At 32.4% G+C, this 15,001-nt stretch overlaps 1 protein-coding gene across 8 annotated transcripts; it reads left to right on the forward strand.

Moving 5' to 3' along the window:
- The first annotated feature begins 4,875 nt into the window (after positions 1–4,875).
- On the forward strand, positions 4,876–14,595 carry LOC114284230 (uncharacterized). Of its 8 annotated transcripts, none has more exons than XR_014366694.1 (9): positions 4,876–5,374; positions 8,243–8,382; positions 8,764–8,877; positions 11,096–11,181; positions 12,022–12,235; positions 13,474–13,637; positions 13,923–13,968; positions 14,059–14,192; positions 14,306–14,595. XR_014366694.1 is itself a non-coding variant. In XM_082925167.1 (8 exons), exons 5-8 carry the CDS (start codon positions 13,488–13,490, stop codon positions 14,320–14,322), a joined length of 354 nt encoding a protein of 117 aa, XP_082781293.1. In that variant the 5' UTR covers positions 4,876–5,374; positions 8,243–8,382; positions 8,764–8,877; positions 11,096–11,181; positions 12,022–13,487; the 3' UTR covers positions 14,323–14,595. The 8 variants fall into 8 exon arrangements, 1 of the variants encoding a protein (XP_082781293.1); XR_014366696.1 differs by having other exon boundaries at positions 12,022–12,172; XR_014366691.1 differs by having other exon boundaries at positions 12,022–13,637.
- The last annotated feature ends 406 nt before the right edge of the window (positions 14,596–15,001 follow it).

Genomic DNA, 15,001 nt, shown 5'->3' on the forward strand with positions numbered 1-15,001 from the left:
ATAAACAGAAACACTTATTAAACCAAAACAAGACAACAAACTTGAACTTTATACACATAGCCATAACCACTTGACATATCCGGAACCTCCATGGGAGGCATATAGGTTGGCTGACAAAACAGAGTCCAAACAGAAACTCTAGGCCTAGTCACGCTTGATCACCTACATACATAAATATAAATAGTGAGCCGGAGTCCAGTGAATAATAACAGAGTAAAGATTTTAATGAATGATATCCGTAAAGAAACAAAGTCTTCTACATGATCAGATGTCAAAGCAGAAACATATTCATATACGTAATTGCATTCGTATTCAAAGTTCGTATATTTCACATCATAGTACGTGGCACATCAATTAGCATTAACAAATCCGATGACCCATGAAGGGACGGCCGTAGAGGCATTCTAATGACTCATGTGCACAAAGACATTTCCAATGACCCATAAAGGAACGACCGTAAAAGCATTCCGATGACCCATAAAGGGATGACCATAAAAGCATTCCGATGACCCATAAATGGACGCATATCATATGATGCTAAGGATGCCACGAATACATTTCAAAAACTTGGAAAATCATTCATTCATATAAAACATAGCATTTCAGAAAAACTAATCATTTCATATCATTAGAACATAATTAAAGTTAAACATAACTTTACAGAGTTACAGATAGTTGCAGAAGTAGATCAGACAGATCAGACTGACAATAGTGCGTGACCTACACAAACACATAACATATACACATTGAAACACAATATTACTTTCTTAAACAAACTTGACTTCTCTTGTCTTCTGTCTAAATAATTCAAAGGTCTACTACACTTATTCTTTCTTTAGTCAACTGAATCGGGTTCTCGTTTCACATATTCTTTCATTACTAAATCATTCTTTTCTGAATAAACCAATTTCTTACTTGGCTTTTTAATCAATTACCACTAAGTCAATAACTTATTCTTTAATCAACTAATTAATGTTGATTGGTAGTTTATTAATCCTATTGTGTCATAATTCTTGCCTAAGAATGCTTGGAAGTGAAAGAGAACAAAAATCGAAATATGAAACAAATTTCCAAAATTTTCTGAAATAGGACTTTTCGCTCGAGTGCAACATTGATCGCTTGAGTGGACCCCTTGGTCTGCAAAAATACTAGTTGCTTGCATTTCACGCTTGAGCGACAACTTCTTCGCTCGAGTGATGACGACGAATTCTGGATTTTTCAGAATGTTGTTTAAACTTCAAAACACAATATCAAGGCTCTAAATTCATGCATGACTCACTTGAATATGCAAAAACATTCCCAATTACATATATTTAAAGTTAATTCCACTTATACTTCAAAATTTCATGATTTTAATTCAAATTTAAACCTTGGATTTCATGTTTAAACATCATCTTTCAATTCTTTCTTTGTTTTTATGAAACTTGAAATTGAATCTATTAGGCCCTTAAAAAATATTTGCATGTATGAAATTTAAATCAAAATCAAACTAATTTTTAATTCTCATAGTAAAATTATAATTCATTCCTTAATTTGTCCAAACTTAGATTTAATTCATTTTTTTTATAGCAAAATCAATTTCCTAGAATTTAAACTTATTAACTCCATCTTTTAACCAAATACTTAATTTATGATCATAGGCGTTACAAAAATATTTAAATTGAACAACACTTTTAAATTAAATTGCATGCATGGATTAAAAATCAAAATCAAACAAATTCCTAATTTTCATAATGAAATCAAAACTTTATCTAACTTTAAGATTAACTCCAAATTTCCATAAACTTGATTTTTCTAAAGCTTTTTCTTTTTCTTTTTCTTTTTTTTTTCCTCTTCAAAATATAAAATTGAATTAATTCAAAATTTTCATAATCTATGATGCATGCTGTAATTAGAGTATTAATTTGCTCATGCATGTAACAATGAGGCTTATTTTCATGCAAGATCACAACATCAAACCCAAAATAATTAATTTTCATAACCATGAATCTTACTTTATCCCTTTATCTTTGTTTTCTAATTTCTTTCAATTTATTTGAAATTGAACCCAAACTCACCCTTATGCTGTGTTTGATTGGGGGATTTAGGGAGGGATTTGGAAAGGGAAAGAGAAAAGGTGTGTGAAACTATATGAAATGTAAGTATATTTTTTTCACATTTCACCTACCTTTTCCATTTCCCTTTCCAAATCCCTTCTCAAATCCCTCAACCAAACACAGCATTAATTTCAAGTATAACACAAGGATTCTATAAAATTAAACATAAATTTCATACCTTAAAACATAAATTTCAGTATATTTGCTTGATTCTCCTCTACGTCCATAGCCTTTTTTCTTGAGCCCTCTTCCATTTCCATAAACTCTTTTCTTCTCCAGTAACCAAGAAAATTGAGTACTCTCTCTCTCTCTCTCTCTCTCACGCACGGTTCCTCTCCTTCTCTGGAACTCCTTCAACAATAAAAGAATATGAGTTCATTTTTCTTAGTTGAAATTAACACAATATACACATATATGCCCACTTCATGGCTCAGCACATCCACACGTGCACATACTTTAGGCCTTTCTAAAATGGAAAATGCTATAGACTCCAAATGAATTATTAAATTTTCTACCAAACCTTTCACATGTGTGGGTCCCACACCCATGTGAGAGGTTTGGTAGAAAATTTGATAATTTATTTGGGGTCCTAGCATAACTCTTCTAGAATTAAGTTACTAATTTATGTATTAATTTAATTAAATCCCACTTAGTCTTAACAAATTATAATTAACACTTAATCTTAATAAATCTCAATTAGTACATAATTTAATTAATCATAACTAATTACAAATCTCACATAATTTAGTCTGTCTAATTTGACTTCCATTAGAGCCCAATTAATTATATTAAAATTTATCATTTTGAATCAGATTTTTAATCAAACTCCCAAAAGGCCCCAAATGTTAAATTAAACTTATTTTCATCCTCAATTTTGGTTTCTTAAATTATTTAAGCCTTCAATCTTTGATCAAACTCAAAATTTCATCAATAAATTACCTATTCAAATTAGGCACCTCATAAATGAATTTAATTCATAATAATCTTAGTTCCTAATTCATATAACTTAATTAACTCTAATTCGGACCAAATTAATCAAATATTTAATTAAACTCCCATATGATCGGATACTCGAAATTAAAATAATTCAATTTACCATTTGTACTATCTTGAGCCATTTAGGCTTTTAAATTCTAATTCCAAAATAAATCCTTAATAGAATCATATATGAATCAGTCTCCATAATTTTCATAAATCCCAGAATAAATTAAAATAATTGGCAATTAAACTTCAAATCTCCTTAATTAATTAAGTGCTAATCATTATACGTAGTGGGGTCGTCACAGTTAAGGCTCCAATCTTCAAATCTTCCATAAATTCTCTACAATGCTCCTTGTTCTCTCTCTAAATGGTGAGTTCTCTTTCCTTCTCTCTCAAAATCTCAGCCCCAATGTTTGTATTTGAGAGTTCATGACATGTATTAGGCTTATATAGGGTGTAATTAGCTTAGCTTAATCAAAGTTGATTAAGGTTGATTAATTATGCTCAATTCTAACTAAGTTCAATCAGTTTATTCTAATTATTTTAATCCGAATTGAATTTTGACGAAAGTTGCCATAACATTCTAAATATTCTAATTAGCCTATTGCGCTAGTCAATTTCAGCTTTTGAAGCCGTTTGGGCTTTCAATTTCTCATTTTAAGTTAATAAGTGAACAGATATACCATGTAATAACAGATAACTACAAAGTTTAGCATGTAAACACATAATTAAACACACAATCATGCAATTAAACGTATTGAAACAATATAATATAATAGTACGGAGGTCAGGGCCGCCACACACACACACACTCTCTCTCTCTTTATCTCTCTCTCTTTCTCTCTTTATTTTCATCCATCTCTTTATCTTCGTCAAACCCAATTGGTTGACCAACATTACCATCATCATCCTAGCTTTACACGTTTGAATCTCCGGCGAAACAACACAATCTTCACCCTCTTTCTCTTTCTTTAGATCTCATCTCACCATCATTATCATCCTATAAGCTTAGAGTCCATCCTCCTACCCTTGTTCTTAGCTCCCAAAGGAAAATCTAACAAACCCATTTCCCTATTACCATTTTCTTGGAGACCCACCAATCCCATTTCCCATCTCTTTGATCTATGTCTGTTTCAGACCAAATTAGGTAAAATAATACAACAGACCCATAAATCTTTTATGAGATTTTCAAATATTGAAACTCAGTGTAAATCCTAGGAATTGGGTTTGGCTCTCATTTTATTCATATTTGAAAATAAAAGATGTAAGACTATTAAACAAAAGTGGGACCCTCACTACAACAAAATTAGGTTTTCATGGCATCACATCAACGACATACAATAAATGCATGCCGTGGTTTCTCACTTTTACGATTTGTTTTTTTTGCACGTTGTGAATAATTTTTTAACCACAACGTGTCTATTGCATAAGCCGTGAATAGTAGTAACGATGATTTTTTTACGACTTGCAATGTTTGCCGTAAATAATAAAACTTTATATGACATGCATATGGCATGCCGTTAATACATCAACTATACACGACATGCATACGCTAGTCGTGAAAAGTATTGCACTTTTCACAACGTACACAACGCCTGCCATTAAAGTATTGTACTTTTTACGACACACATAATGCCTGTCATTAAAAATGTTGTTATTTTTACGACGCACAATTTATATCGTGAATGGTATGACAAAAAAAATAAGGGCCAAAATGAAATTTCTGGCGCCAATTCACCAAAATAAAAAAAATAATAATAATATTAAGAAAATAACATATACATCGACTATTTGAGATTCTAATCATAAGAGAATTGGTTCGAAGGGTTTCAATCTCTCTTCGGCGGCGATTGACGGTAGACGACTCTAAATCTGAACAAAACCAACTCAAGAAGACTTCTTCATCAAAAAAACCCTTTTCGCCTCTGAAGAAACCAGTGATCGCTCAGACCTCAACACCAAATCCCCAATCTTCATCTAAAGACGATTCAGGCTCCGAATCAGACTCCTCTCTTACCAATCCTCGCATCAAGCCTGTTGCTTTGAAACCCATGGAAGACGATCAACCCAAGCCACTACGAAACCTAGATCCAAGCTTGGTTCGGAAAAATCTGTAGGCAAAAGGATTGCGACAAGCGAGAATAACAACAATTTGGAATCGAAGAGGGCGAAGAAGAAAGCGGTGGATTCTAATGTGGTTGTTCAAGAGAAGTCGGCAAAGAAGACTGGTGATGATACGAAGAAGCAATTGTTTCAGAGGCTATGGAGTGAAGGAGATGAGATTGTGATTTTGAAAGGTATGATTGAATATACTGCGAAAAAAGGGTCTGATCCACCTGTTGATCCACTTGCTGATATGAATGGTTTTTACGATTTCATCAAGAAATTACTGCAGAATATATTTGATCTGTGGTTCTTACTGAACATAAATATCTGTTCACCGTGTTTGATATTTCTTTAAACTTGGAATATATCAATTGCGGCTGCTTTGTGTGGCTGAATTCACCTTGAAGTCATGAATTATTTATTTATTTATTTTCGGATTTTAAGTTTGGTGAAGATGCTTTTAATATACTTAAGGAAATCCTATTATGTACAGATTTGACATTAAACACCTATTCTGCAATTGAAGAATTTCAGTAGAAATTTTGTATTCTTAGTTTGGGTATGTTTGTGTATCTGTGTTTGCTTAGGTATCTCTATGTATCTCTATTTTGGGATGTCTCCAGCAGAGAACAAAACTGTACATATATTATTTATGCCTCATAGGTGCTTGATAAAATGCCACTAAGAATGGTTGGTTCTTACTATACTTTTATATTGTTTTCTTGTGGGTGTTTTTTTAATATATATATATATATATATCTATATCTCTATACTATTATTAAAAGTGAAACCTCATTTTCCCATGGTTTAAAGTGACAATGGTTTAAAGGATTTTCATGGAAAATTTTTCTGCCTAAATAAGCTTAAAACGTTTTCTGCTCATTTTTATTTTCCATTTTCTATCGTGCTCATACCAAATGTTATATGCGGAAAACTTTTTCTTGAAAATGTTTTCTGTCCAAAAAAATGCAGTGGTGGTGATAGTTACTTATCGCTTCAAATAGCCATAGCTATCATTTTAGTTTGGTCAGTGAGTGAGTTGATACTTGGCATTTCCTTAATCCATTTTGATGTGTAGATTTTATTACATTAGAAAATATAAAAGCCTTTGCTTCATCTTCTATTACATCAAAGAATATAAACTGTTTTGTGTACGTCCCCTGTGATAGTGTTGTAACTCCCCAAAAATTTGGGCAGGATATATCTATTTATGCTACAAAACCCACCTGATAGACAAACACACATATATTGCTAAGTAATCCATACACCCATTTTGATTAAATCCCAAATGCCATTTACATGTTGTTCACATCTCAATGCCCCAGTTTCAATCCCAAACATGCATTTTACAACAAGTATGAAATGGAAGCCAAACAGGTAATAAGTGCCTTACAGGCTTACAAATTTATCCAAGAATATTATTGGTTAAACAAATTGAGTCTCGCTCATTACATCTTAAGCCCTTAGCTTTACAAATAACAAACATACACACATAAGGCATATTTAAGAAGCTCTTGCTTCCCAAAACTCTATCCACGCTATTGCCTTGGAGGAAGCTTCTCACCTGTACCTGAAAATGGTATTCCCAAATAAGGTGAGCCAACAACCCAGTGGAATAATCTAACACAATTTATGAGGTTTAGCAAAGGTATAAATACCACATACATAAACAATACCGATCTTGAAACATCCACAAGACCTACATCCATATGCCACTAAGACTAACCTTATTCCATTTTTCTTTAATTTCATTTCCAGTTCATATAAGCTACTCAATTCATGAGTTAAATTCGTTATCTTTCAACAAGCAAAATGAGACTACAACTCAATGATTTTCCAATTATGCAAATCTCACATAAACACTTCAAACCTGCCATTTTACGGATATTTCGTCCGAAAGAATTGGCACCCATTTATATATAAAATTTTGGGTCTTTCACCTAGGACACTCCGGCCAACTTGCTTTTAAATGGAGTCCGTCCCCTTTTTCCTTCCAAACAAATATACATATACAATGTATTTATAAACATAATCACATATGGAGTACATCCCCTTTCTCTTCCCAATAAACATACATATACAATGTATCTATAACATGGTCATATTCAATGACACCAATAATGGATTAACATTAAATCGCCTAATCTTCATGTAATTTCTACAACAATCATAACTATCTTCCACCGATAGCCAATGCAATTATTTCTAAAGAGATGTTCATTATCAAAATAAATAGTTTATTCAAAACTTCCATAGGTGAGATAATGCATATCCAATATCACCATTTATAATCACAACCTTCCAATTTCACGTTTTCAATGTTAATCTCAATTATTTATGCAAAATAATAATTTAATCAAAATTTGGGCAGAATCCCCCTTTCACCAAATATCAACCCAAACACCAAAATCAACTATTTTGGCACAACATGATCTTATATTCAAGCCTCATACTCGTTTTCCTCATATTCATAAAAACCCCTCTTTTCATTTCACACCTAAATCCTAGATTTGTCCAAACCACAACCAAATCTCATCATCTATACACAATAGCAAATAACTAAGATAAAAACCATATTAGAGTGTAGAAAATCCCTACCTCAAGTTTTGAAGAGAATCTGAGATGAAACCCCAAAATCTATGGTGTCGAAATTCGATCTCCATTGGACACAATGAAGCTCTCGAGGTGATGACTAACTTTGGTGGAGAACTTAGGCCTAAATCCCAATGGATTTTGAGAAATCAAAGAGAGAAGATGACTTGTAGAGAGAGAAGCTCTAGACCTGGATATTTGGAGAGTTTTAGAGAGAGAGAGGAGGCTGCAAAAAGTGATTTGAAACCCTAATTTACGGACTGATATAACAAGGTCACTTGAGCATGAAATACACTTTCCCGTAAGTAATTTCGAATGCATTTTGCATTTTTGCTTTCGGCGAGCTGACAGGACAGCTCGACCCCCAAAGTTGATCAGGTCAAAATCGGGATCGCTACAAGTGTCCAACTGAGAAAGATTTTACAATGCACTTCTTTTCTCTACTGATCTTCATATATTCTTAATAGGCTGTGAGTCTTGACAAGCTATGTCAAACAAGAAGTGAAAATATTCATGAAAAAGAATCGAAGAAAGTTGGTCTCTGGCAAAGGAGGAAGCTGCCAAGTCTAAAGCAGCAAAGGATGTTATGAAAGTTTTGACATTGAAGGTAATATACTATTTTCTCTACTGGTTAAATGCCAGACGGTTCTAAAACCTCGGCTTATTAATCTTTGAGAATGCCTTTTTTCCTAGAAATGGACAAGACATATGAGCTTCATTAAGCATATCTATATTTTCCAAAAGTGTAGCATAGTGATCCTACAATTCACATATTTAATAATGAGGAGCCTTATCTGTCAGAACTAATATAATATATATCACATGGTAAATTCAAAGATTTTAATTTTATTTTTTGTAATAAGAATAGTTTTATATCACTCTATATGATACCTGATTCATCTTTCTTTTGAGTTTGTTGCATGTTAAAAGATAATTTCAGATAAAATAACAGTAGGTGTAAAAACACTTAACTTGGGTCTTTTGGCAGAGCCACCCAGATTTGGTTTTTGGAGGGATCACAATTGTCTTCGGAATATTGGGAACAATAGCAAGAGGTTTTGTTCTGGATAAAATGACTAACACAATCCCCAATGCTTTTATGGTATACACTCTCAATGGTTGGCTCTAGGATTACCTTTCTGAATTTTGATTTATTGAATTCTTGCTCTATCATATTGAGTAATTATTTTTCCTGTTCGGAAATTCTCTGTTCAGATGTGTGATCCATGCCAGTTCACCATTCAACTAGTACTTAGTCCTTTAATATTTCTTTTAAATTTGACTTCAGTAAAATCTGTTTGCTGTGGCATTTTAAGTCTTCTTATAATAAACTAAATGGTTGAGTGAATTTCTTATCAACTTTAAAGTAGATGCATGAGTACCTTTATATGAATCTTCAAACCCCAACCTTTGTGACTATGCAGAGCAGAAGGAACATTCTTTTGTTTTTGGTCTGGAGTACATAGTTGTTGACATGGTCTTCAAAAACTTGGCTCAAGTACCAGAATTCTCATTTTTCCTCTCGCACTTATATTTGTTTAAAAATACAATAAAAGAAAAAAGAAGCTCTATAATCAGTTTTTTTTTTTTTTTTTTTGATAATTAAGTAGATACCAATTCATTCTTGCACGGTTCCAGGATCATGTGAGATGTTTAGGATCACTAAAGATGTGTGATTATGGCTGAACCAAAGGTAGCTTGATGAGGCATCCTTCTGGCTGCTTGTATGGTTGTTTGGGGCCTTCTGGCTACTGTATGGCTGATCTAGCAAGTTTCTTTCTTCTTTTTCTTCTTAGAAGCTTCCATCCAACCATACAACTTTTGGTTAATACCTTCCCATACTATGTTTAGCTCCTGGTAGGGGCTATTGCTGAACAGAAGGGGTTAAAAAAAAAAAAAAGAAGTAGAAAATGTTATTTCAAATCTACCTCCTTAGAAGAACATATTGATGAAGAAGATATTATGTACTTGGCAGTTGTTCTCCATGTGGAAATCTAGCGAGAAAATCGTCAATTATCAATTAGATTTTTCCTTTTGTGTCAAGTTTAAGAGGTTGATGTCGCTTCTCAAGTGCTGTTAATATTTATTCTTTGTCTACTACTAGACATTAAAATGCAACCACGAGTTGATTATTTTCTAAGGTTACTATCAACTGATAAAGCCGGTCCCATTTGATAGGACTTAAGGCTTGGTTTGGTTTGATTACTATCAATTGATAAACTGGGAGAGTGTAGGAATTCTTAAAGCTTCTGAAGGAAGGATTAGATCAAGTGATTAAATCTAATAATCAATAACTTTCTTCTTGTTATATTGAATCATTTAGTGTGTTTGGAATGAATGAATTTTAACAAATTGGTATTTCAAAATAGGATTTTCAATGTCTGAAATGAAGGGAATTTATTGTGGGATTTGATTTGGAAGAAAAATTAGGCTATTTTGAAATCCCTTAAAAAATGATTGGGTTTCAAAAGAATTAGAATGACTTCAACTTAATACATTTCCTTTGGTTCACAGATTTTTCAAAACATATAAAAACAAAAACAAGAAGTCATGTTTGGCATGTTGCTGGAGGATGTGGACAGAAGTGGTGTGGTTGTGTCAAATCATTAATAGAATCACCTTAATAATCCTTTAAACCATTGTTGCTTTTCCCCATGAAAATAAGTTCTTCTAATAGATTATAAACTAGGAAATTAAAGAATATTTCTCTTTGTACTTTAATTATTCATAAGCAATTGTCTAATATTCTTTTATTATGCTTTTTGTGATGAATAATTTGAATTGAATTTTAGCTTATTTGGGATGGCATTTATATATAGGATTGCACATAGCTTGTGTATTGAATTGGATTAAAAGGTAAGTTTTTAGCCTAACATATAATGGCAATATTCTAGTACTGTACCAAATAATATTCTACAAATCAACTCATAATTATTAATTTAGCTACTTCATAGCACAGGAATTTATGCATTTACAATTATATACTTTGGCGGTGAATGTGTTCTCTCCATGAAATGATGATGATTGACACCAAATCCTCCTTTACAATTATATATTTTGGTGGTGATTATGCACTATCATTATATGAAAGACTATCATCCCAGCCAGGGCTGGTAGTGAACTTTCATACCTTATAATGAGAATGTTGTCCAACAGATGAATAACTAGCGATTTACATGTTTCTTACACTGCCTATTCTTTTATCCTTGTTGGAAGTAGAGCCCTACATTTGTCTTTTTCTTCCTTTACATTAATTTCTTATGTGCTATAATAATCGACTTTCTTATGCTACTGTTGTTTCTTCTTTTGTAAAAATGCAGTTCTTGCTTAATGGAAGCTACCTGTCTATGACAATACCATGGGTATAACTTTGGTGACTGCAACTACACGTCGGAATTCATTGAATGTAAGATTTGTGATGTTTATATTGTATTCAGTTAGTAATTTCTAATAGGAAGAACCATGTTGCTTTCTTTTCTTTAACGTGACCAAAAATTGCAGGATTCTCCCCAGCTTTATTTACGTATTTTAGAATCTGTATGGATGGATTGTTAAACCTTGGGCTAAAAGTTTTACTTTGACACCGTAATTCATGAACACTATTCTGGACTACGGACCTAAAAGAAATCTCTATTTTGGACTCGAGTTGTGTTCAAACTCTCAAATTCTACTTTTGGCTTTGTTTATGGTTGTGTGGTTCACCAGGGGTATTCTTAAGCTTATTCCTAGGGGCTAGGAACCCATGTTAGAACTTTACTTGAAGTACATCAAGAAGTTTGCTAGAAAGAACATCTTCCCTGTTCTTTTCAATTGCCTGTCTCATGCATGCCAGAGGAAATTTGTATTAGCAAGTGATCTTGCTATGAATTATTACTGAAATGCAAATGTATTTTTGCTTCAAATAATCAGCCTTTGCCTTTAAAAATGTATGTGTTTATATTTATATATATTTGATAAGCCTGTTCTTCCTTTGATTTAATGTTTTCAATGATGACACCTGAAGTTGGAACTTTCTCCCCATGAATAGAATTATTTTGGCTTAAGAATATTATGTCAACGAGTTATGTCAATTCTCTAGTAATGAACGAAAAGAAGCTCTTTTTCAACCTAAATTAACAAAATAATTTATTAATGCAGTATGATTTAGTTATAACCAATGATTGCTGGTAGTTGATAACTTTCTTTTCCAATGAAATAACATGATTTTTTTTTGTTGTTTTTTTTTTTTTTTTTTGGTCTTTGCCAGAATTTGGATTCCAAAATTCACCATCACAACCTCCTCAACAACATAATAGCGAAGATATGGCTTTATTCAAATGTCAAGAAATTCAAGATGATGTTTGTTTTGCAGAAATGATATTTTGTGTGTTGTTGATGATGCTTCTTCTCTTCACTTGGTATGTGACGTAGTACATTTTCAGAGCAAGTAGGTTACAGCTAATCAACCATAAAAGATAAAGGCAGGTTTCCTCTACTCATTGTCATTGTCATATCGTGTCCTATTTTCTTATGTTGGATATGTTAATTGTATTCTTATAATTTGAAGATTTTGTTGAACTAGATCCCCAGTTTCATATTGTGCTTTCTCACAGTAACAAACTGTTATATAAAATCGCTTTATAGTTAGTTTCATGTGTGTCTGTTCATATTTCTTTCCCCAATGCAGCGAGAATAAAAAAATGTTCATATGTTGCTGTCATCTGTTGTATTCTTCATATTAAATGTTTTCCTTTTTCATTAATGATGCGTTTGTGCCAGGTTGTTGGGCATATCTGTTATCATATTCTAGTAGCTAGTCTGAATGGTTACTTGGCAACTGTTACTACTTTGAATACATCCCGTGAACAAGTGGCATTGTGGTGCAACTCCAATTACAGTAGGTTTTATATTTCACTTGATGATTTTACAAAAGGATTTATCTTCAGTGGCCATTGGCAGCAAATCTGATTGTTCTTGTTCACGGCAACGAATCTAATTGCATTTCTTCAACAATACCATCAAGTGGTTCAGAAATTGACTGATTTTTCTTTTTCTTCTTATCCTTCTGTTTCTTGGTGGATTCATCTGTCTGCAGTTCACAGACTGTATTAGCAGTGGGCTTCTTCAATGACTGCACATCAACTTCTTCAGTTTGATGAAGAGAATCAAAAACTTTTTTTATTTTCTTCTTCTCTTTAAACTCTACATTTGAATCAGTTTATTTACTAGTATCTCCCTGGAGTTCTTAGTAGATTCAGAAAATTTATCATCAGTGCTGATTGATTTGCTACAACATTGCTATCACTCCCATCACTTTCTTTTTCTTTTTCCTTCCAATAGTTTGCTCAAAGGCAGAACAATGACTGTCTCCATCTTTTTTGGTAATGCAGTCAGTCAGCAATTCTGTAATTTCACAGAAGTAGTATTAGATTAAATCTAAATATTAATCAAATGAACCAAAAACTGCATGCATTTTATAAGAACGAGTGGTGGGAGTGAGATTGACACACAGTTGTTGCACTCGATCTTGTTGAACTCAAAACTGTCTCTCAATGCCTTCAATTTATTTTTCCTGCCTTCAATGGCCTTTAATTTATTTTTCCTAATATTCTTTTGTGATTCAATGCTTTGTTTTTACAACCTTGCTTGTTGAAAATGGGAAATTTCATATTCTAAACTGCTATTGCACTGCTTTGCTCTGTGTACCATCTTGTTCTAGGAATTGTTATATGGATGTTGTACTGGGAACAATTTGCTCTGGCCTTATGTAGCAGTTTTTTTCAAAGTACAGCTGACCAGCTGTCAAAGCCTTTTTGTGAAAGAGCTAAAATAATTATTTCGATCTGGGAGAAGGAAGGAATCCAGCAATTTCGAGTTTACATGGTATACTTTTTTTTTTTTATTTGCTTAAAGTTTGTTGAACTTTTTCACAGAATAATTATATAGTTGTCATCTAGTATATTACTAAGTTGCCTATCAAACACCTAAATTGATATTCAATTTGTTTGTTACGTATTTGATATTTCCAAAATTTAATGGTATTTGATTACAATTCTAGATTCTAGATTATTTGAAACTCTAAAATACCATCTTAGTGTATTTGCTAATCATTTTGAGCATTGATGCATGTAACTAATTTTGGTAGTTTTTGTGGATGTAATTTGTTAGCAAGTGGAAAGGTCAAGATCGACAAAACATGGGTACATTTTCCAAGGTTTATTTCTAAACACAATCATAAATATGCTTTCAAATGTTAAGTTACTCATTTTGTTTGGATGGAATTAATAATAATTAAAGTTTTTAGAGTATCGAATGAGTATGTGGATGGAGTGGAAAAATTTGTCAACATGGCTAAGACAAATTCAGGGAATACTGATATGATCATATGCCCTTGTGGAAGTTGTCGAAACCTTTCACAACAACATTGTGATATTTGTGGTATGTATGAAATTTATTAGTAGTTTTTTTTCCCGTTTTACAAAACACTTTCATATACTTGTATCTCATATAAAAAATTTACTTCACTTGGTATTGTTCTTTCATTTTTGCAGGTGAAATTCTTTTCTAAGGATTTAGTAATTGAAGTTGCCAACCAACAGTGTGTGCAGAGGACTTTGATGAATATATTTCTATAATTTTTGAATAGTTTTGGGTAATGTTTACAAACTTATATATGTACAGTTTTAGATAGTTTATAACTTTTTGGATAATTTAGAACTTAAGGATAGTCCTTTTGGATGTTTTTGAACTTGTGGTTAGGTTTTGGATGTTTGGAATGTATGTATTGACAATTTTTGATTGTTTATAATTTATAGATATAGTTTATTTTTTATGGTTGAAATAATATTTTGGTAGTTGATTGATATTTTATGAAGCTTGTTTGTAATATTAGATGGTACAAAATAGGTCAAATATAGAATCTGTTGAATTTAAAAAAAAAAAAAATACACATTCTACGGCAAGCAAATTAGTCATTATATGAAATATTCCACAGCATTTCGTGTACGCCGTGGTATGTTCTACTTATCTACGGCAGGCTAAGCAAGTCGTATTATATATTTTACGGCGCGCAATCAGCGTCGTTATTTGTCTCACCAATTAACAGTGTGCAACAATAATCGTAGAAAAAGTAATAACGATGCACAAAATTTGTTGTTAAATAGTTTTTAATAGCGTACTATAGCATGTCGTAGAAAAAGTAATAACAACGCACAAAATCTGCCGTTAAATAGTTTTTAACGGCGTAC

This window comes from Camellia sinensis, chromosome 4 (assembly GCF_055761805.1).
Source record: "Camellia sinensis isolate YWXY chromosome 4, ASM5576180v1, whole genome shotgun sequence".
Classification (NCBI taxonomy): Eukaryota; Viridiplantae; Streptophyta; class Magnoliopsida; order Ericales; family Theaceae; genus Camellia; species Camellia sinensis.

Excerpts from the sequence above, each read along its gene's own strand:
- LOC114284230 (XM_082925167.1), top strand. The coding sequence starts at position 13,488 with ATGTTGTACTGGGAACAATTTGCTCTGGCCTTATGTAGCAGTTTTTTT. Across the intron at positions 13,638-13,922 it reads AGCAATTTCGAGTTTACATG|CAAGTGGAAAGGTCAAGATC; the intron begins GTATACTTTTTT and ends GTAATTTGTTAG. Across the intron at positions 13,969-14,051 it reads ACATGGGTACATTTTCCAAG|TTTTTAGAGTATCGAATGAG; the intron begins GTTTATTTCTAA and ends TAATAATTAAAG.